The sequence below is a fragment of the Nannospalax galili genome, unplaced genomic scaffold (genome assembly GCF_000622305.1).
Source record: "Nannospalax galili isolate Female #2095 unplaced genomic scaffold, S.galili_v1.0 scaffold413, whole genome shotgun sequence".
Lineage (NCBI taxonomy): Eukaryota > Metazoa > Chordata > Mammalia > Rodentia > Spalacidae > Nannospalax > Nannospalax galili.
This window is the reverse complement of record NW_008333889.1, coordinates 1,317,101-1,343,429: the sequence shown is the minus strand read 5'-3', so window position 1 is coordinate 1,343,429 and position 26,329 is coordinate 1,317,101. Positions and strand designations below refer to the sequence as shown.

At 36.6% G+C, this 26,329-nt stretch overlaps 1 protein-coding gene across 6 annotated transcripts in view; it reads left to right on the top strand.

The window, feature by feature from the left end:
- The window catches only part of Ptprz1 (protein tyrosine phosphatase receptor type Z1), a 193,065-nt gene that overhangs the window by 38,767 nt on the left and 127,969 nt on the right, over positions 1-26,329 (top strand). For all 6 annotated transcript variants that reach the window (XM_008828876.2, XM_008828878.2, XM_008828880.2 and 3 more), the window contains exon 2: positions 15,158-15,223. In XM_008828876.2, coding sequence (XP_008827098.1) covers positions 15,158-15,223 — 66 coding nt within the window. The remainder of the gene's footprint in view (positions 1-15,157; positions 15,224-26,329) is intronic.

Below are 26,329 nucleotides of genomic sequence, written 5' to 3'. Positions count from 1 at the left end.
AAAAAAAAAAACAAAAAACAAAAACCCGTAAATACTTAAATAGCTAAAAGATAAAATTTGGAAAATAGTCCCATATGTGCATAATTAAAACTATGCAAGTCTACCGTACTCACTCTGATCTCTTTTTTAAATATTGACTGGTTTAAGTAGATTTGATGAGCAATAGCACATAGCTTATTCAGTTCATAAAATATATTGGCAAATCAAAAAGTTAAATCATTAAAAATCCATTGAAAAAGCATCAACAAGTTAATTATTTTGAAATACTTCCTATGAATATTTTAAAATTTCTTTCTAGACCCATAAAAACAGTCTATATGGCATTAATGACAAAAAAGAATTTCCAGTCCATACCCTGGAAAGGAGTCAAGAAAACTTGTGTTCTGAGCCCAGATTTAACTGCGTAATGAATCTATCAGCATGCTGGCAGCAGATTTAATGCACTATCCACACTTATTTCAGAATAAGTTAGCACACAAAGCTGCCAGATTTTCCTGCTTAATGTATAGATTATTGGGGCCTAATTTTACCTATGTAGAAGTGTTTTGGAAATAAGACACAAATCAGAATAAGGCAGTTTCAAGGTTTACTCTTACACAGAAGACCCACTCACGTTGAGTGGCTGTGAGGCCTTTGGGACAGTCTGTGAATTATCTATGCCTCTTGTATATTAAGTATCTTGGTGACCTAAGTGCTGAACCAGGCTGTCATGTGTACACTTGGCTATGATTTCCTCAGCTGAACTTTAAAAAGCTCGTGTTGCATGTGTGCATAGTTTCTTGCGAATAAGAATTAGCTTTTATTGTAAAATTCAAAATAAGAAGTTAAAATGAACTTGAAAAATTTTACACAGTCTTCAGAATATATAGGTATTTGTCCCTAATTTGCCTGGTTGTAGAATTAGGGAGAATATTTCAAAGTGTATGTACACTGAATTTAAAAATGAAGGAATACAGTCTGTTTGAGTTACTTTTCTGTTACTATGATAAATACGATGACTAAAAACAACTTGAGAGGAAAGAGTTTATTTGGCTTATAGCTCACAGTGTATCAAGGGAAGCCAAGGCAGGCAGGAATCTGGAGGCAGGAGCTGAAGCACAGACCATGGGCAAACACTGCTTACTGGCTTTTTCCTCTGGCTTGTGTTCAGCCTGCTTTTGTGTACAACCCAGGATAACCTGTCTAGGGGAACACTACCCACAGTGGCCTGGGCCCTCCCACCTAACTCAGCAATCAAGAAAATGCCTGACAAACATGTTGATAGGGTAATTCAATGGAGGAAATTCCCCTACTGAGGTTCCCTCTTCTGTGGTATGTAAAAATGACAACTGAAACCATTCAGCACTCATTCTCATCAGATATACAAGTCAAAAGAGTATATTTAAAAATCAAAAACAAAATCAGAGCCTGGAGAGATGTCTCAGTAGTTAAGAGCACTGGCTGTTCCTGCAGAAGACCCAGGTTTGGTTCCCAGCACCCGCATGGCAGCTAACAATAACCATCAGTAACTCTAGTTCCAGGAAATTTGATGACCTCTTCTGGCCTCTGTGGGCATTGCATGACACTGGTACACTTAAATATGTGCAGGCAAAGCATTCATACACATAAAATAAAATTAAAAAATCAAAATCACCTCCCTAGGGTACCATGTAGTGAAACTTACATTTCTCTATATATGTAATGTTTATAAAACTATATCATAATTGTGGATAATTGTTTGCATTATGTGTTTGTCACATCATGAACATTTTTGAAATACAATATAAATATAATCTTACTAACCACATTTTTTTCATAGTACAGACATTACATAATTTAAGCTCCCTATTTTCCAGTACCTAACTTGCAGAACTGTTACCATCTTGGAATACAATCTTCTGCTCTCTTCCTTGTTAGTGCTTTATGGTGGCATACGCCTTTATTCCCAGCACTTGGGAGGCAGAGGCAAGAGGATCTTTGTGAGTTCGAGGCCAGTCTGGTCTACATAGTGAGATCCAGGACAGCTGGGGTTACAAGGAGACCCTGTCTCAAAAAAATAGACAAAAAAGTATGATGCTTTGTGTTAAAATATAATTACTGTGTCAGAAGATATGAAAAATATTAAGGACCTTACCCCATTCCATTTACCTTTCAAAACACTTGCTTATTCTTCCACCTGTGTATGTGAATATCTTAAGATTCTTTGAGCATCAATGACTATTAAACTAACAACAATAATAACAATAACAATAACAAATCCTTTGGAAGTCTATTCTATAAACTCATGCTCTTTAGTTTTATTTTAATTTCTGTGGGTTTTTGTGTATGCCCATGCACACATATGTGTGCAGGTACATATATATGTGGGTGTGCATGCATGTATATGTGCACATGCATTTAGAGGCCAGAAGGCAACTTCCAGTGTTGCTCCTCAGGTGCTGTGCATCATTTTTAAACAAAGATTTATTTTGTTATTTTATATGTATGAGTGCTTGCCTTCATGTAAGTATGTACACCACATGCATACCTGGTGCCCACAAAGGCCAGAAGAGGGTATCTGAGCCCTTGGAGCTAGAGTTACAGATGGTTGTGAGTCACTCTGTAGGTGATAGGAACTGAACCTAGGTACTTTGCAAGAGCAATATATGCTCTTAAGTGCTGAGCTCCAACTATCCGCCATTTTTTGAGACAGTATCTTACCCTGGCATGAAACTTGACAAGTAGCATATTCCAATTGGCAAGGGAACCTAGAGATCCCTGTGTTCCCACCTACCCAGCACCAAGATTACAAGTGTGCACCACCACACCTGGCTTTCTCTCTTTTTCAAACATGTTTTCTAGAGATCAAATTCAGGTCCTTGTGCTTGCAAAGCAAGCACCTTACCAACTAGCTATCTTCATAGTCCCAGTCTAACAACTCAATAAACTTATTGCCTATATTTTAACAATATATCTGTATTTTTGCTCTTAATGATTTGTAGGAATTTTATGTTTCACATATATTATTGTAGTCATTTAATATATTTTAAATTTAACATTTACAACTTGCATTTCATTAAATATTTTCATATTCAAGCTTCAAATGTCATATAATGAAAGCTCTGAGTGTTTTTATATATTTGTTAATGCATAGAAAGGTATTCTCATCTTACTATAAACTAATTGTTCATGTATTTTTTCATACACTTTTTGTGCATCCTGTTTTAAGCATTTTTAGTCGACTTGGGATTAGTTTTGATGTATATATGAAATGTGATTTAATTTCCTTTCCAAATAGCCAATGTTTGTAATATGTTTAACTTCAATATTTTTTCCTATCAGTGTGATGTTTGCTTTATCACAGATTAAATTTGTATCTACCCTAGGTCCAATTTTAGTGCTAGGTAGTGTCTTTCTAATCTGTCTATCCATTTGTCTTTCAGCACTTAGTTGATCAAGTCCTTATTATTTTATTCTTTATCTAAATTCTCTTACATATTATTGCTTTCCATTTATCTTTCTTTTTATATGTCTTTTTTTCTTTTAACATTTCTCTTTCTATATTTACCTCAGAATATTTCTTTCAATCAAAGACATTCCTGTAAGGTATGATATATCCATCAATCTATAGAGTTGATAATGTCCCCCAAGTTAAATTTCCTGTAGAAGAATAAAGTAGAGCTCTTCATTTTATCACCATTTCATTAGCATATATTATATATCATAATAGGTTTCATTATGACATTTTCATACATGTATATAATGTATTTGATCATATTAACCCTTATTACATTTTTGTCCTCCCTTCAATTGCATCCCTTCTCTTCCCAGTCAGTACTCCTCTAATTTCTTATCTTTTTTTTGTTTGTTTTGGTAACTCAATGGGTTTAATTAAGTTACTTATATAAGCATGGGTAGGGGTTATTTACAGGAGTACAGGCAACCTACCAGTAGCTACATCACTGAAGAAAAATGCCACCATCTCTACCAGCAGCCATTAGCTGCCAATGACTATTCAGAGAGGGGTGGGGCCTCATGGGCCCCTTGCCCATCTATGATAGAGTGCTGACAGGTTCAATCTTGTGTAGATCATCAGAGCTACTGTGAATTCCTGAGTTCAACAGCTATATCATGCCTGGAAGGCAGCATTCTATTCCTCCCCTTTTTCCCTTAAGTACTTACATTATTTCCATTCCTTCTTCTGTGATGTTCTCTGAGCCTTGAAAGGGGTGATATAGATGTTTCATTTGGGGCTGAGCATTCTGGAGTCATTTATTCTCAGCATATTGACTAGTTATGAGTCTTTGCAATAATTGTCACCCTCTGCAGAAAGAAGCTTCTCTGATAACAGTGTGAGCCGCACTAATCTATAGGCATAACCAAATATTTAAAAGGTCATTTGATATGCATATGTCCCTTTAGCAAAACAACAGTAGTAGCTTCCCTAATAGGGTCTATGATCTCCCTAACAATGGAATTTTGACTGGATTTACACTATCAGGCATGAATTCCCTCCTGTGGAGTAGGCTGCAAATGCAGTCAGAAAGCAATTGGTTACCTTATGACAGTCATGCCACTATTGCACCAATGGGCACATCTTGACTGACTGGTGGGTAGTATACTGTTCAGATTCCATAGCTTGGTAAGACTCTTGATGATTTTTCTCCCACAGCAACCTGCATAGAGCCTTCCAGAACTATGAAAGCTAACCAGGAAAAGCAACCTTTGGGCTCAGTTCTAGCTTGATTTCTCTATGTATTTTCTTGGTAATTTATGCTTTTCAAGGGTTCCATTGTATCCTGCAGCTGCTAATATTAGTTTTCAAGTTGTCCAGAACATCTGGAGTAATCCAGTCATAGATTGGCATAGCAAATATTACTCTACACTGGATTTCAGTGGGAGCAGGAGGGCAAAAGACTGCATGGCAACAATATTATTTATATTATTGAATAATCATACTGTACTGTACAGATAATGATTTACAGATAATACAGATAATTTTAAAAATTTTATTTTTTATTTTTATTTTATGTGTATGTGTGTATTGCCTGCATGTAGGTATGTGTACCTGTGTCATGCAATGCCCATGGAGGACAGAAGAGACTGTTGGAACCCCTAGAACTGGAGTTATGGACAGTTGTTAGCTGCCATGTGGGTTCTGGGATTCGAACCCAGGTCTTCTGCAAGAACAACTAGTGTTCTTAAGTGCTGAGCCATCTCTCCAGCCCCCACAGATATTTTTTTACAAGCACACAACAGCATAATTGTATGATATAAAATAATAACACATTTAATAATGTGACAAATTCTGTTTCCTAACCTCTTTTATGAATGTATTCTTACACATATTTCTTTTCATATTTTTAAAATTTTCAGCTCCTCCTAACTGTTATTTTTACATGTTAATTTCTTTATTCTCATTATTACAGTGTTAACAATTAGATCTTTCTTTTATGTAAAAACAAATTTATTATTGGTTACGGGTGCAAAGCTAGGTAGTTATGATTATCTCACTGTGTGATAACTTGTACCATCTCACTGTTTTTTGAATGTGTATAAAAATAGTATTTAATCTTCTGTGCCATTATTTTATACATACAGCTTAATCTGAGCTGGCTTAAATGGAACCTGTCACCATTCATATTATTTAAGTCCATTAAAAAAGATTTTCAAACTTAAATCAACTTTTAAAGATTTTATCATTTTTTAAATTATATGCATGTGTGTGTCTGTGTGTGGGTTTGTGCACATGAGTACAGTGCCTGCAGAGGCCAGAAGAAGGCATCGGTCTCCTTGAGCTGGAGCTACAAGCAATTGTGAGACATCCAACATAGGTGCTAATTACCAAACTTAGAAGATCCTTTTCAAGGACAGTGTGTGTTCTTAATCACTGAGCCATCTCTCTAGCCCCAACTTTTTAATATCAGTATCCAAAATACAGAAAATGCTTTCAGTGGATTCCTATGATGCTATAAAAACATATTCATTACCCTGAGGCTAGATCAGTAATATATTAGTTTATGGAAAATATATTTTATCAAATAAATAAGTGGTTCATTTAAGTTTATGTAAATTAAATTAAATAAACATGAATATATAACTTAAATTTTTTTTACCTGCCCTCCCCATCAAGGCTCAGAAATCACTTCATCTCTGTTGGAGACTGAGAGATTGTAAAAGCCAGAGGTGGTGGATGTCTACAGCAAAACAGTGTTTTGCAGGCATGGCAGGGCTGTGGCACACATGAGCTCACAGTGGCTGTGACTGCATGCACAAAACCTGTACAAGATCAAGTCAAACAAAACTCTCTGCATAGATGGGGGAGGGGCTCATAAAGGTCCTCTCCTAGCTAAGGGCACCTGACAGCTGCTGAGGGAGGCACAGTCAGCTTTATTCATGGAATGGCTACCCATGCTCCAATAGACTCCAATACACTCATGTGCATACTGGTAGCACTAAGTATATTATACGGGTTTAAAAAAAATAAAAAAAAAAAGAGCACATGAATGAAGTTGGGAGGGAAAAATGGGGTGTGGGATAGGGGAGGAACTAGGCAAGAGAGAATTGGGGGTGGATTTGATCAAAACACATTACATGTATCTATTAAATAATCAAACAATAATAAATAAGACATGTATATGCAAAATTGTAAGCAGTAATTATCTACAGAGACAGGATTGTAAGTGATGTTAAAAGTATTTGTTTATATTTTTTTAGTTTGTCTTAAAGAGGCATGCATAAGTATTTATGGGATGAGGATCAAAATTATGAACATGTTTTTAAATTTGAAAAGTCCTTGACTCTAAACATATGGATAAATCGCTATAGGTTAAAAGTATAAGCCCAAGTGGAGGAAAATACTCTAGATACTTTCCAAGACAAGCCTGTGAATATTTTGAGCTTTCGCTGGAAACTTTGAATGGGGTGGGTGAACATATTGCCAGCACCCAAATTCTCTCTGGGAAAGCAGCGTAGTTCTCAGTGTCTAAGGAACAATAGAGTTTAATTGCTTACCTCCAACTCTCCTTTAGTCCTCAGAGACATATACTTAATTGGACGTCTCACTACTGAAATAGGTATATGAAGAGCTGGCCCCCTTTGTTCCTTTACATTATTCTTTTTTTTTCTAAGCTTTATATAGTTTTTGTTAATTTTATCAGTTGATTGGTTTTTCATATTGTGCTTCAGGCATCTACTTTTTTTTTTATCTCTTTAGCCTTACTCTTTATAAAGAAGTTATGTGGATTCATTTTTTTCCCCCAGAATTCTCTGTCTTTGGTTATATAAAGTGTCCTCCATTTTGACACTATGTTTCTATTATGTTTTGAGACTGTAGAAACTACTGTTTTTTAAGCTTTTGCAGGATGGAGAAAAATCAATGAAACTTTTCTTTCTCATACTGGGAGACAGTTGAAATAAAAATATCTAGAGTAGGCTGAAGTAATATATATATTTTACAAAGAAACACTTTTAGAGATTTGGGTTATATTTATAGTGGTAAACATTAAGAAAATGTTTGAATAATTACCTAATACTAAACAAGCCATATTGCCTGAATTTATTATAATTAATGGTCATATTTCACAGATGTTTTTGCATATATACTGCATAAAAGTTGATATTCAAGACAGAAAAGGATAGGCTACATGGTAGCTTACTTTGATTGGAAACTAATCCTTAACAGTCAATGACAAGAGAATACACTGAGAAAATATACCATTGATAGACTGTCCCTAAGTAGAGAATTGCATTGACATGAAGTGCATTACTTAACGATATTAAAAATGCTCTACTCATAGGTAAAATTAATTTTGCATAGAAAGGTTGCATTAGTTAGCTGCATAAGTTTTATCGCTTGGATCATGACTGCAATGCCCTTGTCAAAAGGAGAAAGACAATTATAACAGGAAAATCTAAACACGTTATTGTTTGGATAGGAAATGTTCCCCATGGGCTCGTGTGTTGGGGGTTGGTCTCTAGCTGGTGGCGCTATTTTGGAAAGTTCTGAAAACTTTAGAAGATGAGACCTGGCTAGAGAAATAGGTTCAATGGGGGTAGAGTCTCCTCAGCCCATATCAGTCTCACTGCTTTTGGTCTGCCATTAGAGACATCCTCCTCCTCCACAGTCCCCACAGCCATGATGCTCTGCCCGAGCACATGAGATCAAGAAACCATGGCCTGAACCCCGTGAAACCAAGAGCTAAAGTGAATCTTTCCTCCCTTAAGTTGTTTCTGTCAAGTATTTGGCTACAGTTGTGGAAAAATATCTACTACATCACATAAGGACTTTATTCCTGGGCGATGTGTTCACGAGTGTTTTTTCATTAAAAGCTAAGTCTTTTCTTAAAGAAACTTATTTCTGATTTTATTTCATTTTATTTTTTTGCTCCTCAGAGAAGGGGCTTATTTATGACTGCTGTCACTGTCAATCTTTTTATTTAATCACTGCTGCATAATATCTGCATGTCAAAATATTTGTGGATGATAATTGCTATGATGATTCTAGATTGTCTCCATAGGTTTCTAGCTTCTTCTTCAGGTTTCTACCAGTCAGTTACCTTTCTTCAGAAATACACGTACCCTGTTCACTTCAGCTAAAACATTTATCTTTCATATTTCATATTTCTTCTTTGATAGACTTCAACAAGAGCCCATAACACACTTCCATCAACTCAATAGAATACAGCCTACCCATTTAAAAAACAAAAAGAAGAAATCTTGGGACTGGAAGAAAGATGGTTCAGCAGTTATGAGCCCTGCCTGCTCTTGCAGAAGACTGGGGTTTGAATCTCAGCATCCACATGGTGGCTAACAACTGCCTGGAACTCCAGTTCCAGGGTATTCGACTCCCTCTTCTGACCTCCTCAGGCATTGCTCAACATGGGTGCACTTACATACATGCAAGCATAACACTCACACACATTAAATAGAAATAAATCCAATATATATATATATATATATATTAAAAAGAAGTCTCTATCGGGGAAGAAAATAAGCTGAAAATTAAGGTGGGAAGATTCACAGGCCCTTCTCTCACAGTGACTGTCACCAGGAGTAAGATGACCCACAGACCCTCCATGAGAGTGCACCTGGCCCCATGATTTTAGAAAACTCCACTGTTTGTGGCTTCCTCTTCCTCTCCTTGGGACATTCTGACCCTCCGCTTCTGTCTTTCCTTAACCATATTACTCAAGGGCTTCAAAGTGCATCTCTAAGCCTTTAGCTTCTTCTCCATCCTTCCAGGTTTCGATTACCAGCTACCTTTTTTGTCCCATCTTCTGAAGATCCTTAGTGACGTCTTTAAGAACATCAGATATGCAAAGTGTCATCTGCCTTGAGCAAGTCTACTTTCAAAATCTGGAATCTTAAACTTCAAATTTCTATCTGTTTCCCTTCTTTTTCATAGTCTGGGCACTGTATGGAATTAAAATGTGTACATGTCTCTGTGTGTATATTTTGTCAGAACACCGTTGCTAGAATCTATGGTAGGAGACAGATGATAAAATATTGACAGAGGCAAAACAAAGACTTTCTTTGGGGCAAACACAATCAGAAGTGATTTTACAATTAAAAGTGAGCACCCTCATTTTTATTTGGGAGGATAGTAATGTTAGTGGTGGTAAAAGCATTTGATTGGTTTTACAGGAGTGCAGAGAAAAATAAGCATATGTACATATGTTCATATGTGTCTGTGTGCACATGCTTGTGCCAAGCTGCATGTGCATAGGTCAGAATACAAATTGCAGGAGTCTTTTCTCTCCTTCCACTACTTGGGTTCCAAGGATGGGACTCAGGTCATCAGTCTTGGCAGCAAGCACCTTTACCTATAGAGCCATCTCATCAGCCCCTTATATTGGTTTTTGAGGCAAGAATAAGATGAAATGGATTGAAACAAGAATATTAAGGTCACCTGAAATAACAAACTTACTTCATTAAGAATGGGTTTTCAAGATGCAACCTAGCTCAGAAAATTGTTATTGAATATGTCAATGCTGATGTAATGAAATGCTTCTTCTAAGTATGTGGTTATTAAATAAATAATTTTTAAAAAAAAGAAAAAAATAGCCAGAAAAAGAATAGGTTTTCATAACAAATTTCAGAGTAACTTAAAGAAATTCATTCATATCTAATACATTCCATATAATATATATATACACATATGTACATTTCCTTCTCAAACTTTCTTGCTTAGTTTTATCAGTACAAAACATACTTAAACAGATGTATAAAGTGCTTTAAATGGAAACAAAATATAAAAACTATAGAAACTAAAATCCACAGGAACAGGAAAAAAATCATTCTTAATTTGCTATTTTAATGAATTTTAAAATGTATAAGCACTTCGATAAATTGTATTTTATGTCAGATTTACAGGCTTTCAGAGTATATAATGCCACAAAAGTGAGCTTAGTTCTTTTTTCCTTGCTCATTGGAGCTATCGCGTCTCATCTATCAGATCTCTAAGCAGAATTTTGAAAGTAGGGTACTCTCTCACGCCCAAGGACTGTGTAATTAGCATATGAATGTGTAGCAGGATTGTTTGAAGCAACAATTAAGGAAACAATACAGAGAGAAGCTGAAGAGAGCCACCAACACCTGGGAATCTTGTACTGAAAAAGCTTTCCTAATGTATGTAATTAAAAACCAAAGACAAGTGCTCTCATTGTGTGGTGATAAAGCCCTATCAGGAAAGCTGAAAATTGCTTGATGTTTTTCTATCACTCTTTGGAATGAATCGTTAGAATAAGAGCTTACTGTTATACTTACCTCAAAGCAAAACTGACTAAACACAGTTTTTTACAGTATCTGATCTTGTGAAGTCATCAGCATGCTTCTATATTATAAAAATATCTAGCATTTAAAACAATACATTTTAAATGCATAGAAGGTAGCAAATCACTTCTGTAGGGTGAGTGCAAAGTCTTAAAGGAAAATTCCAGTTGATTGCCAGGAAAAATCACAGTAGATTCTCTGCAACTTATTTGTCTAAGTAAATTGTGCTAGTGGACCCCCTGGCTTGTTCCTTTGTTTTGCTCTGCTCTGTTTCTCTGGAAGGTATACAGGGATTCCTGCTCAGGGCCAGCACCTTAGGAAAGCAAGGAATAGCTACTTAATCTGGGACACTTCAGTGGCTAGGAGCAGGAGCCAAGCCTTATGTTTTCATTTTCCTCAGTGACTGCATGTGCAAGCTGCTTGCGTTTTGGGGGAGCATAATCGCCTTACCACTAAAATAGAAATGTTTTTTCTAGATTGTTAAAGTCTGAGCCAGTTGATTTTTTAGTCTCTTTCTAACACCCAGCTATGTATATTCCTTTAGCCTCAGAATTTAAATTTAGTCGTATGTGACTAACATTTTAAGAGATCTGTATTTGAAAGATAAAGAGTGAGCCTAATTTCATCTTCAAGTCACAGAACAAATGCATACATGGCTATTCACAGTCATATTATTCATAATAACAAAAAATGAAAGCAACACAACATCCATTAAAAGATGAATGGATAAACAAAATGAGGTGTATCCATTCCAAAACAAAAGCAAAAACCTTCAGCAGGCAAATTTAAGCACGCAAGGAAAACTTTATTCAGAGATTTTGTAGTGTCAATTTCAGAACTGAAAACTTGCTTTGTGTATAGTACTCTCAAATAGTAGCAGACCATGAGGCCTTAGCTGTTTTACATTTTTTCCTTCTGGTTTTTTTCAGTAATATGAAGTGACAGTAAAATCTTGAAAAATTCAAGATTTTTTAATAAAAATTTTACTTTATGTGTGAATGTATTGCCTGCATGTAGGTAGGTACACCTATGTCATACAATGCCAGAAGAGGTCAAAAGAGGGTGTTGGATAACCTGGAGCTGGAGTTATGGATGGTTGTTAGCTACCATGTGGGTGCTGGGAGTCGAACCCAGGTCCTCCGCAAGATCAGCCAGTGCTCTTAACTGCTGAACCACCTCTGCACCCCCTCAGTTTGCTTCTTATGTATTATTATTTTTATAAAGTATGTATGTGGGTGTATTGGTATTTAGGCAGAATAAAATTGCTCAGTTCAATACCAGAGAGAGAGAGAGAGAGAGAGAGAGAGAGAGAGAGAGAGCAAAACCAAATCTGAACTCAACTCTTACAGAGTAAGGAATGAGGTGTCTAATGGCTAAGATGTGTTAGTGAGAAATTATTGAAAGACAGCTTGGGAAAGTGATGGAAGGCCTGTGCTTATTATCAAACTTTATCCAAAGGAAAATGAAATCCTGTTCTTGCCACTTGCAGTGAGGTCCCAATGACACTGGGAGACAAGGGCACTATCTCCCTTTGATGATTGCTTTTCTTTTTTGTTTTGTTTTTCAATGTATATTTTTATTGACTTTTGTGCAGTTCATACAAAACATCTTAATCATTTCCCCCATCCGCACTCTTTCATAACTCCCCCTCAATTTCATGCATTCTGATAACGCCTTTTGAGTCAAGTTTGTGTACGCAGATGTCCCCGAGTACAAGTTCATCCTCTGGAGTCTAGTCAGCCTAACTAGAGTAAAATCAACTCTCTCGCACACAGCAGTAATCACCTGCCAGTAGTTCCTTGGCTAAGGTTGAGGCCTGTTGCCTATTTCTCCACTTCTATGCTGGGATATTGTCTGATTGAGTCAGCATGGGTCATATGCATGCTGTCACCATTGTTGCAAGTTCATATGAGCAAGTTCCCAGAGGCCTGGAAGACTGCTTCCTTATGATCATGCACCAAACCTGCTTTTACAATCTCACATTTGGTTCCCAGGTACTTGAGAAGTAAGTTTCTGGGTTTACTAGCAAGTATTTCCAAATCTCAACAGGAAGAGAAAGATTTTGCAGTTCCAAAATTTCCAGGGTAAACTAGTAGTCTAAGGAAAGGGATGCTGGAAGCCTAGTACCAAGAAGCAAGTGGTCAACCTCACCCTAAGTTTAATGGAACTTATGCTGTCTTGATTGCCATATAGTAAAATCCTCTTAGATGGTAACAATGAATAAAGTTTTGATGGAAGAACCTTGAAAACTTTATATAAAGTGAATGAAACTAATCACAAAACCATACACTGTATAATTTTGTTTTCATGAAATAGCTACAATATTTAGATGTATAGACAGAAGGGATTAGTGGTCATCTAGGGCTGAGATCCAGGTGTGGGTTGGGGACTGCGGAGTAGAATGGTAACTAAGATAAAATTTGTTTGGGAATCAAAGATGTTCTATAAATTGTGGGTAAGGTGGTTGACAACTTTGAAAATACATGAAAAACCACTGTACACATTAATGAGTGACTTTATGATATGTAAATTATATTTAATAAAATTATTGTAGAGAATAAAAATAAGTATGTTGAAATATGTAGCATGGCTACTAGAACATTTACCCAGACAAACAGGTAAAGAAAAAAATCAATTAAAAAACCTTATTTCTCCAAGATAAGGTTTGACTGTTCATCTATGGATTCTGATTGCATTAACTGCCTTGCTTAGCTTTTTAGCCTTTCAAAACCTGGAGAGGGGCTGGAGAGATTGCTGAATTGGTAAAACTTTTACCACACAAGCATGGAAGCCTGGGTTTGAATCCCTGGAACCCACATAAAAGCTGAACTTTATAGCAAGCTGTAATCTCAGTGGTCCTCTAGGGGGATGGATATGCCAGGACGGGATGTAGAGATGAAAATTCCTGGAAACCTGCAGCCAGCTAGCTTGTACCCAGCAGTGAACAACAAAGAGACCCTGACTCAAAACAGAGTGGAAGGTGAGGATACACACCCAAGGTTATCCTCTGACCACCACGCTCACCCTGTGAGGCGTGCACTCCTATATTCATAGACACAAATATGCACATACACACACATCATGCACACATCACATACAAACAGATTACAGAAAAAATAATTTAAATGTCATTTATTGCCATATACTATGTGGCATGAAACAGGGAAATAAGGTATGAAACATCCTTAAAACCTTTGCATATTGGAAGTAATCAGGATCTGTCAATAAAAGCAAAAGTATAGACAGTGAATATGAAAGTGCCAGGTGGTACCCTCCTATAATACTAGCACTTCAGAGGTGGGGGATGGATGAGCAGGAGTCCAGGGCCATCCTCAGACCCAGTCTCAAACAAACAAACACATCGTCGGAAATAGTTTTTCCCAATTAATTGGAAAAATTAAATATACTGTGTGTACATATTCAAATGAAGGATGTGAATGAACAACAATTTGTGAATGGACAATGTTCCACAAGTTCATTAGTAAACTACCTGTGGTCTTTTCTACATAAACAGTTCTGTGGATGACACTGATCAGGTTCCAGATAGGGAGCAAAGGTTTATTTTATCCTCAGTGTAGTTGAACTAGAGCAGAGGTGTTCCCACAGTCTGAGGTCAAGGTCCTACGGCACAGGAAGTAGAACCCTGAACCCTAACATCCCCTAGCATTCCTATTTCAAAATGGCTGCAAGCACATTTTGAATTATGCAAAGTGAGGTTCTGGCATCCACCTGTCTTCTTCCCACACACATTGTGCCACATTCTAAGTGAGAGACTCTTCTGGAGAATCTCTCCTTGGGCCATGAGGCATCTACCTAACCTTCATGGGCCTGGAAACTCCCCACAGCCTTATCTCCATAGGCACTTCCATTCCTTCAGGGACCAATTTACCTACAATGTCTAACATAAAGCCTTTTTCCTAGCCACATTCACACGTTAAAATTTCAATTTCCTCAAGATACCTAATTTCATTTTCTACTAGAAGGGAAACAAGTTGTGAATATATGACAATCTCTGGGGCTCCTTAAAGCATTTACAGATGTGTACTGGGTTGTAAATCCCAAAGTATCTTTAAGGAACAGAATTTCAGATACTGATCTTAGAGGCAAACTGTGCTTTCTGGCTGTCTTTCCTTGGAATGACTCCTCTAAGTCCGTTCTAGTATACTCAGACAATTGCTTTGTCTCTGCCCAAACTTCAGCGTTCTTTAAGTGCTTCCTAAACTTTTTACTAAGGACTCCAGAACAGGGGCATTGATGTTGATAATGGTGGTGGTGTAACTGAATAGTCTTTGGGAAGGCAACATAGAAAAGAATAATAAAAAATGTCATTCATGGTGTGCATCATTCGAACACCTTATATTTTTAAAATTTTGAACATCTCTTTTTCTGAAGATTAATCATTTCATTTCATTTTTTTAAATTATAGATTGGGCTTATGGATACTACAGGCAACAGAGAAAACTTGTTGAAGAGATTGGCTGGTCCTATACAGGTAAACATCACACAGCGAGACTCAACAGAAACTTGCATTGTTTTGTGTCTGTTATTATATGCAAAAGAAATTCTTGTAAACTGGCACAATTAATTTTGGTCCTATTAATTAAATATAGTTCTAGAAAAATAATTCCTAGTGGGCTTTTCACAAGCAAATTTAGTAATATAGAAGCATGTTGGTATAGAATCATCATGGTTTGGGATACAGATGGATCCAGATCTCAGGCCCACGCTGACTACATCACCTTAGAAATAGTCATAACCCACCTGAGAATAAGTCTTTTCCATGTGTGAAGTAGAAGACTGTGCTGAGCACTAAATGAGATCGTTGAAGGGTAAAGCTCTTGCTAAAAACCTTTTTTTCTGAATGGAAATGTCCATTAAGCATTAGCTACCATTATCAGGCTAGTGACTATTTTTGGTCATTTAACAAATGTTGATGAGAGACTTGTTCCCTTCAAGAAGGGTCTTCCTTTGCTGTGACTGAGCTCCTTAGAATCAAAGTCTAAAATTATTTTGTTTGATTATCATACTTGGCCTGAAATATCATAAATATCTGAAGTTGGCTAAAAATACTTTTAACCAGAAGTCATGATCAGAAACCCTAGGAGGAGGGGCCGTAGTGTTGATTGGAAGAAGACAGGAATGTGGATGGGCCACACATGTCTGCAGATATCCTGGCATACAGATGATGATATTTCTAGTCGGGCACTGATGAGACACACGTGTGTGCTGATGAAATGAAATCAGAATAGAAGGGCTCAAATGTGAGCCTGACCAATTTGGGCTTCACTCTGTAGATGAAGCCCAGCAGAATGTTAAATTTTGTAGATACATAGGCATGTATTTTACTTTTTTATTGATTTCTTTGGTTAGCATACAGGTGGGTTATAGTAACACGTTTTTATATGTATAGAATTGTGCTTTGTTCATAAGCACTCCTCTACTTTTCTTTCCCATTTTTCATTCCCTTTCTCAGTGATTAGCTTTCTCCCTCTAAGTAGTCCCTAATTTTCTGTGTCCTTTATTTTTTCCTCTTGCTTCATAAATAGTATATATTATGTAGTATATATAATTATATATTATATCAACTATATATATATATTCATTGTAGAAAATTTAGAAATTATGACCAAGAACATAAAGGAATATAAAAATTACTGTTTACCACTTTCAGTATTGCCAGTACAAAACATGAACCTTTCTAGAAAGTTTTATTATCTTGTGATTCTGTATTTTCTATACATTGCATCCATCTTGTTCTTGAAGCTATTTTTGTGCCTTCCCACGTAAAAGTGATGGCACCTGTTAATAGTGGTCCTTCTTGTTTGCCTGGTATTGCCTTGAATGGGAGATTTATTAATTACTAAGCTCTTTTTTACATTCATATAGTTAAGTTTCATAAGTAGAGTTAGATTAAAAAAAAACAGGTATGTTTTTATCTGCATGTTTGTCATTTATTTGATGGGTGTGGTGGTGTGAATAGACTCCAAGTATTTGGACATTTTGTCCCCAGATGGTGGCACTGTTTTGGGAGGTTTTAGAAGGTGTGGCTATCCTGGAGGAAGCACATCACTGGGGGTGGGCTTAGAGAATTCTTAAGCCTTGCTGGATCTCCAGTTGTTCTCGTGCTTCCTGTGCCTGCTGGAAGATGTGAGAGCTTAGCTTCCGCTGCTCCTCCAGCCACCTCTGCTGCATGCTCCCCTGCCATGACGGACTGTAATTTCCCTGGAACCATAAGCTCAAATAAACTCTTCCTTCTATAAATTGCTTTGGTTAGTGTTTCTGTCACAGCAACAGAAAAGTGACTAATATAATGGGGAATCCTGAAGGTGCAATTTCTGAATAGAAAAAAAAAATAAACACTTTTGAGATTCTTAATCCACATTGCCTGAATATTTATTTTCTGAAGACTTCATACCAACCTGTAGTAGAAATAACCACCCACCAACCTGCTCAGCATATAGGTATTTTAAAAATCTTTACTAATCTGACAGATTTTTTTAAATGAAATTTTGTTATTCTAAGTCGCTTCTGTTTTGTTACTTGTGAAGTCACAGTTTTCAAAAATAAGTTTAGTTGGAATGTGGAAAACAACCACTATGTGTTTCAGAACAGGAAAAGAAACCACATTAAGGCCCATCTGAGCTGTGGTTACCTGGCAGACAGCAATCAACTACATCCCTCAGCCATTATTCCATAAGAGCTGTCCATGAGTTATACTCACTTAATAATAATTATCTATAAGCCTATAGAAAATAACTTTTTATTTTGCAAACCTTGAAAAATATATAAGAACAAAAATTGTCCATTATTCTATCTCATTTGATATTATTGAAATGGGATCCTCCTTTTTGTTTGCTTTGCTCTTACATAGCTATATAATAAGTTATATCCACACTGTTAACTTCAGCAATGTTTTTTCAAAATGGACTTTAATAAAAAGGGTTTCTTGATCAAAGGGCCTAAATGTTTATCATATTAATAGATCCAGTCAAATTAATGTCGAAAAGTTGTATTAATTTATTCATTTCCCTTCCCAATTTTTCACTAGTGCTATTTTTTAAATTGGTAAATTTTGCAGGGAAAAACTCATTTTAAATTTTAATTTTCCAATTGAGTTGATTTGTTATGTACCCAAACAGCCGGGACTAGGTTAGGGTGTTAGAGACATATGTTGAATAAATTATCTGAGGTAATGTAAATTGAGAATGATGGACAGAAAATCTTCACATAAAAAGCAAAAGATCCTTGTGTTTGTCCTAGATAATTTTACTTGTGTTTTTATTGAATATTCATGTTATATTCATTTAAATGAATTTGGGTCTTACTTCCTTTGCATTTGATTCTAGGCCTTGGGCCAATTTTTCTTTATTAACGTAATTCATATAATATAAATATTTTAGAATAAGTTGTCTTAAGTAAAATGGAAAGGCACTTCATTTCTTTAAATTGTATTGCAAATAAAAAGTTTCAATTATTTTCACTTAGTTTAACTTTTTTAAAATAATATTGAGGCTAAAATAATAGTAACAATAAAATAAGCGTCAAAGTCAAAGATGATTCTTTTAAATGTAGAAAATAATTGCTTACCTTTCTACTTCTGAAACATTTGAGGATCTTGAGTGTTCAAATATAGCTTCTGATTATATGGTCCAAATACACTGATCCATTGAGTTACCTAGAAAAGGCTCCTAAAATTATTTTTATTATAATAAATAAAAGCAAGTAATACTCCTGATTTCCATTGGCATCATTTTATCTTTAATGATGTATGTTGTTGAAAGTAGACTTTAGGTAGGAAGTAATATATTTATACTGAAATAAAAGACACATTTCCAGTATAATTTATCTATGCTATTGATTGGGTTATAAGTTTAATAAAATAAAGTATGTTGTCTTTCCCAAAACTGTAATTTTATACATTTTATAAGTTTATTATAATCATTTTGTACTTGTTTTCATTCAAAGGAGAAATACTAATATTTTATAGAAAATTGCAACTGTTTACCCCTTAACAATTGGGAGATCCAGGTGCTCTTATCATGGGAGACATAGTCCCAAAGGATTATTCATCTGCTAGTGTCAGACTCTGGACAATATGTGGAACAAACTGTCTTTCCCAGGGCTTCCTACATATCACCAGTAGTAGTTTAGGATGAACTCTTCTCTGGGGAATTTCCATGAGGAAATTCCTTGAATTTTCATCTTTCTTTTTAATTCCTAAGACTATCATAAGCTGTCCTTCAAAAATGAACTACTTACTTGGTGAATTCTTTTTTTTTTTAAGGAGTTTTGTGTAAAATACTCATATATTAGGGCTAGAGATATGGCCCTGAGGTTAAGAGTACTGTCTGCTCTTGCTAGAGGACCTGGGTTCTGTTCCCAACACCCATATGGTGGCTAACAGCCATCCATAATTCCAGTTCCAGGGACTCTGTCTCTTCTGAAAGGTATTGCACAACATGGGTGCACTCACATACACATAGGCAATATGCTCATACACATAATATAAAAATAATAAATAAAATATTTTTGCAAAATACTAATGTACAACTGTAACAGAAAACTTAGAAATAGAAAATTTTAAAAATATCTCAGATATGTTCATTGCATATAAGTCAATTTGGTTTGTTTAGATAACAACATGTTTCCTAATTTCAGAGATGGAAGTAAAATAGGTAATTTTTTGCCAATAAACCTTCAAAGTAAGGAAGCCAGGTATTTATCAGAACTGTATGCCTAAAATACAAAGCAAGCTTCTATGCTCCCTCTGTTTTACCCAAACTCAGAATCAGAAAAACAAGGACCTTTAGTTTAGGGAAGTTATAGGTAGCACTCGAAACAAGGGCAGATATAGGCTGACTAATTGAGAGACAGTGTGGGTGTTGCCCATCAGCCCAAGGTCCTAGAACAACTGTGTGTGCTACATCAAGTCAGAAGAAGAAAGCAACTTTTCTGGTGAGTTTCAGCAGACACACTAGCAACAACGAAATACCTCTCTGCCATGTTGTATTATTGGAGGAGTTAGGCACAGAGCTCCTCCTTTGAAGGTAATTGAGGCTGGACTTGGCACCTAGACTGGCCAGGCTTTATTGAATGGGTCTATGCATACACAGTGCACAGTTATTTCCTTCTTAATCAAGTTGTATGATCCTGCCAATAACCTAAAGCCTGTTGGCTTTTTTCCCTTTCAGAAGCAATTTAGTAATCAAATGGACAAACTCAGTAGAAAGTGTCATTGCTTTGGGGGAGAGGCAGCAATTCTCTAAAGCGGGTATTCCATAGTCAGGGTGAGGGTAGAAGCTCACCAGTGTTGTCCCCCCAAAAACTTACTTTGTCTTTAATTAATACTTCCCATTGGTTTGGACAATTATTACTGTAATTTCTGAGGAGCCTAAAGAAGAGACAAGTAATGAAGATATTTGTAACTGTTTATAGTTCCAACCGAGTGTGACTTTATTGTTTTGTAGCTAGGATAGAAAAAAGAATCAAATAGAATAAATAAAATCTTTCATCCAAATGATTATGTCTCCTAAGAAAATTACTCCAAAGCCAAACCTATAGATAATTGATTATTCACTACAATGTTTATCATTAAAAAAAATTAATACATGTGTTTAAAGGTGGCTAATGTTTCCAGTACTGTACCTATTATATTACTTCAAAAATGAAAAAAACTAGGTCTTGGAGAGATGACTCAGTGGTTAAGAACATTGGCTGCTGATAGGGAATCAGGATGCAGACCGCTCTGGCTTCTTCCATGCTGAACAACTGGGGTAACATCTTCAGAAGATGGTGTGATAAGAATAGGAGGTAGGAATTGGCTAGGAAGTTAGGATAAAAAGACCCCATAGAAAAGTAGCCAGTTTCTTGACTAACAGTCAAAATGTCCTTGGGCCTCTTAGCAACATACTCTGTTCCAAAGGCCAAAAATGTCAAAAGTATTTGGGAGCTTTTAGCTAATCCTTAAGAGATTTTAGGGTTCCTCTTCGGGGGGGTGGAATGTTAGAGTAGCAAAAAGCCCCACAAAAAGAAAGAGTAAATGGAGTTATCAGAAAAAAAAAATTGATGGGGAAATATGGGAGGAGTTGGAGGGGAAGAAGTGGGCATGGATTTGATCAAAATACCTTGTATGCATGAAAAATTCTCAATAAATTTTTTTAAAGTTAAAAAAAAAAGAACATTGGCTGCTTTTCCAGAGGACCAGGGTTCAGTTTCCAACACCTACATGACAGCTAGCAAGTGTCCTTAACTCCAGTTTCAGGCTGGCTTCCATGGGCATTGCATGGCACGAGTGTACTTATACACATGCAGGCAAACACTCATATATATATATATATATAATTTTAAAATGATAAAAATGAAAATTTATGTTTACTATAACATTTCAAAACAAATTCAGTATAAGATTCTTAAAGACAATTTTATGAAAGGTAGAAATAAATTGATTTTGCTTACATTAAATAGCCATCCGTTTCCCCCAGAGTAATGCCGTTTTCTGCTGAGTCTGTTCCTTTGATTACTAAATTGCTTCTGAAAGGAGTAAAAGCCAACTGGCTTTAGGTTATGGGATCATACAACTTGATTAAGAAGGAAAGAACCGAGCATTGTGCATGTATAGATCTATTCAATAAAGCCTGGCCTGTCTAGGTGCTAAGTCTAGCCTCAATTATGACTTTCAAAGGAGGAGCTCTGTGGCTAATCCCTCCAATAATAGGACATTGCACAGAGGTATTGCATTGTTGCTAGTGTGTCTACTGAAACTCACTGGTTTGTGAATGGTAGAAGTAAATTGATTTTTACTCCATTCAGTATGCATCCAGCTTGTTTTAGTAGGCTCACATATTTTAGATACTCCTTATATTGTGCTATTTACATTTATTGAAGTAGCTGAAGTCTTTGAAAAGATTCCCATAAGCGTTTGTACATAGGGTATTCTAGTAAAAACTGCAAGATTGAAATTGCTCAGTCAGGGAACTCATCATGCCACCATAAGTCATTTTAAACATGTGACACACCAGACATGATTTAAATGGAATCACTTAAGCTCAGATTGTTTATCAAAGATTATATTATTATAACATATGAAGTAGTAATACAAATCCCTACCAGCTACCAGATGGGTGGAGAAATTGAGGGTGGAAAAGAATTACTCTTTTAATTGTGCTTTTTACATAGATTAAAAACAACTTTGCTAGTCAGGATGTCTGCTGTAATTATGCTAAAAAATAACAGGGTTGCTCAATAAAGTCAGCAGTCCCATTTTAAAGTTATTTGAGAAAGACAAAAACATATTTGAGAAAGACAAAGCATATTTGTCACCCTGTGATGAAAGAGTGGATTGTAAACCTGGGAATATTACCACTGTTCTGATTCCAAGCTTCATTCCATATAAGGATTTCAGAAAATGTCTTTGATTCTCTAGTATTATAGCATTATATCGTCTATGTCAATGTCCAAACAAAGACATTTGAGTGGGGAAAAAAATCTGTCATTTTGCTTTTGTGTTTTTAATATCCCAAGTGCTTAGCTCAAGAGTATCCTAACAGATGCTAATTTTTTTCAGTTGACTTTTTAAGACTTATTTCAATTTCGAGCACTGACCAGATCATCAAAGAGTATGATGCATTTTAACGTCTCCATTCTTAGGAGTAGTCACTACTAAATATTGTTACTTCCCAGACTTAGGAAGATATTATGCTTTTTCTCTTTTAGCATTCTCTAAAGCCACTTGGAATTAAATAGTGGTATGTACTCAGGTGTTCTTGCACCTAAGCACTTTTAAAGTTTTAGTTAAAGCTAACAATTGGACACAAGTAAGGAAATGCAGCCCCTCTGACCACTTGACTTATTCACTGTTACACTTAGCAGACCACCAAGGATGAACGAGGTCTTAAACACAAAAATGATTTTGTTTCCTGAAGTAGACTATCTTTTGTAACTTAATAAATATACAGACCAGAGGAGGTTACAGAAAACAAAGAGTCACAGTGGGAGGTGTGGTTTTTCCCAACTTGGGGATTTAGTCTGATTTAGTGTTTTCCTTCTTTTGACCTAGGAGTGAGTAAGCACACCAAACTCAACTCAAGCAGCATTTGAATCCACTGAGAACAATGATTGATAGCTGGCTTATCCAGGTCTTCTTTTACTTCTAGAACATCCTTTCAATCTATTATATTATATTCTTCTTTGATATTTCTCTGTGTATTAAACAGATTGTTCATTTCTCATTCTGAGTGTAGGAGTAAGAAAAAAAAAATCATGCACCAGAATGCTACTAAAAGAATTGCCCCATTTCTGCTTAAAATTGCACATTTATGTGGGTAGAGTGGAGAGGCCTGCAAGAAAACAGACCTGACACTGGCCATGGTTACCCTGGAGAGTGACTCTATGGGAGTGGGTGGAATCATAGCAACTGGATCTTCACTTCTTACTGTGCACTGCTTTCTGAGCACTGTTTAGATTGACCAAAAAATCATCTTGAAAACATGTTGGAATAATGTTTCAGTTAAGAAGGGCGAGGTTGTTAGTTTAGATAAGATCCACAGCTCTGTGTCCTTGATGGCCATAGTATGGGATCTCTGCTTGGCTGAATCTCAATGAGTGGATATCAGACACCTAATCAGAGCACCTACAGTATGAGGTGCCAGCCCTCTGGCTATGCGTGACTCACAGGTTGAAGAGAATGCTAACTTCTCTGCATTTCAGTTTTCATCTGTAAAGAGTTTTAATAATGCCCTACTTAATTGAGTATGGATTAGATAAATGCCTCTTATTGTTGCAAGAAAGCTCTTTGAGCCAATACTATATGCTACAAATTCAAGTGATTGTGATTTGGCAATGTCTTAACTTGAGCCCAAACAGATTGAACAAGCCTGGGCACATCTCATAATCTCGCAAGAGGATTTTGGAGTTGATCAGCCTGAATGCATATTGTGGTCAGGTATTTCTAATGATCTATGTGCTTTTTAAAACTGACTTAAGATTTATATTCTCGGTAGGTTTTTCCCGTGGTTAATGTGACGGTTGGTTACACTTCATTGTGGAGGCTGAAAAAGATTTAGTTAAATAATCTAAAAATCAGAATCAACTTGTACCATATTCTTAAAAATCATCAAAAGAGTATAGTTTGTGTGTTATGTGTTCTCATTGTCACAAAATGGTAAGGATGTGAGGTTTAAAAAAATGTTAACAAGTTAAATTTCACAATGCATACATACATCAAAACAGTGCAGTAGATACATATGCAGTTTTTATTTATTCATTAAACACAAAAAAGTATGTAAATTTTTATTGATTTTTGTGTGTTTCATACAGAAAGTCATCTTTATCCCCCTTCTCCTTCCCTTTCGCACCCTCCCATAGCCCCCCCCCCCACTGGAGTTCATACATTCTGTCATTTGTATTAAGGCCTGTTATGTAAAGTTAGTGTCCTGAGACGTCCCTCAGTGTAAGTTCATCCACCAGGGTTTAGTCAGCCTATTTAGAGTCTCTCCCTTCAAGAAGATCAGGTCTTCCTCACCCAGCCTTAATCAGCTGCCAATAATTCTTCAACTAAGATTGGGGCTTGCTGCTCATTTCACAGTTCTGTGCTGGGTTTTTATCTGCCTAAATTTGCATGGGTCTTGTGCATGCTGACACTACTGCTGCAGGTTTGTATGAGAAGGGTCCCAGATGCTTGTAGGACTACTTACATATGGTCATGCACCTTCTTCCTGGCTCTTACAGTCTTTCTGTCCCCTCTTCTGAAATGGTCCGTGAGCCCTGGGAGGGAGGACCTCAATATAGGAGCCCTGTCCAAGGACCCACACTCTGCCAACTTTTATAGTTTGGCCATCTGTGGCCTTTTTGTTTCTAGCCCTCAGTTGCATGAGAGAACTTTATCAATGAGAATTGAAAGATGCATTAGTGTTCTCTTCCTCCCTTGTTCTATGTTCCATGAGTCTTGTGTGTAGAGGTTGCATCCTAGATGTGCCACTTAGTTTGGGCAATTCATAGAGAATCTCTATGTGTGACCAGTGGTGTAACTCTGTAATATTCTCTGTCTGTTGAAAAAGAAGCTACTTTGATCGGTGGTGGCTGGGATACTTGTCTGTAAATTTAAGGATTCATATTTTGCACATAGTAAGAAATTATATTTGTCTAGGGATGTCAGAGCCTTCGGGTTTTCTCTACGATCTATGACCTCTCCAGCTATCTGTATTTGGCTAGGTTTACAGTACCAGCCATGAGTTTCCTCCCATTGAGTGAGTGTTAAGTCCAATTAGACAGCTGTTGATTTCCCACAAGCTGAAAGTGCCACTACTGCACCAATGTCGTTTGCTGTGCTGATCACTGGTGTGGTTTTTAGACCTTGAAGCTGCGGTTGGACCATCACTTTGTGTTCTCCCTGACCAGCTTGCATAGTGCTCTCCAAAGGTATGGGAGCTAGCCTTCTGGGGAGGTGGCTTCCAGGTCAGCTCTAGCTCCATTGCTCCAAATCTTGTGTCCAAAGTATGTCCTGTCTTCAGCAATAGAGTCTTAAAAAGTTCTGGGAGACAATCAAGGACTGTGGCAATAGCCTGTATAGTTTTGGGAGTCTCTTGGACTACCCTAGCTGACAATTCAAAGGAAGATTTCTCCTGTCTGGCACTGTTTCTTGTTATGGAGTCTTCACTTATACACATGGACTCGTGTAGAGATACTGTATGTGTAATTTTTCAGTAGGTTTTTGGACTAATAGGATTCCATCTGGTTTTATACTAGCTAGGCACTATTTATGTCTCCTCTTTCTCTCCCTGTCTTATCCTCCCTCCATACCCTTCCCATTTAAAGTGTCCCCATTTTTCCCCATTTCCCTTGATATTTTTGTATGGTATGGTCCCACCTCTTTTGCGTTCCTTCTTCCACAAAATAAGTATGTTTAAAAAAAATACTTTTGCAACTATTACCCAGGATAAAATTGAAAAACAATAAAGATATGGTTAGAGAACAGTGTCATATATAATCGCTGCTTGTTCTGTCCAATGCTCAAATTGCATATTAATTCCGTATAATGCATTCCCCACTGTGCTAGTACAACATGGTCAAAGAAGAGATTTTTATTGTGGCTTGTGGTTTCACATAATTCAACGCCTAATTCTTGGCTCCATTGATTCTGGCTCCATGATGAGACACAACATTGTAGTAACAGGAGCATGTGGCAAAGGCAACTCACCTCATGGTGGGCAGGAAGAAGAAAGAGAAGAGAGGCTGAGGATCTGGTATAATCATCAAAAGTCCATCCCTAATGGCCAGCATCCTCCTCCTAGGCTGTGTCTCCTTGTGTTTCTGCTCTAGCCCCCAGAATAATACCACCAGCTGGTGGGGAATGTTAATGTTCAAATCTTAGCCCCCATTCATTATGAAAACTGCACTGATTCTCTGGTGCAGTTTGTAACTTCCCTTGCTGACAGCAATTCAGCATCTCAACTCTCAGAGGTCAGGGAAATTTTGCCCCTTTCCATATGAAGTTTCTTTATTTCTCTCTTTCTACTCTTTACTCTGGGATTATAAGCTTCATGAAATAGATTCATTGTAGTCAAAGTAAAAAGGAAGAGAAATTATATGGAGATATATATAT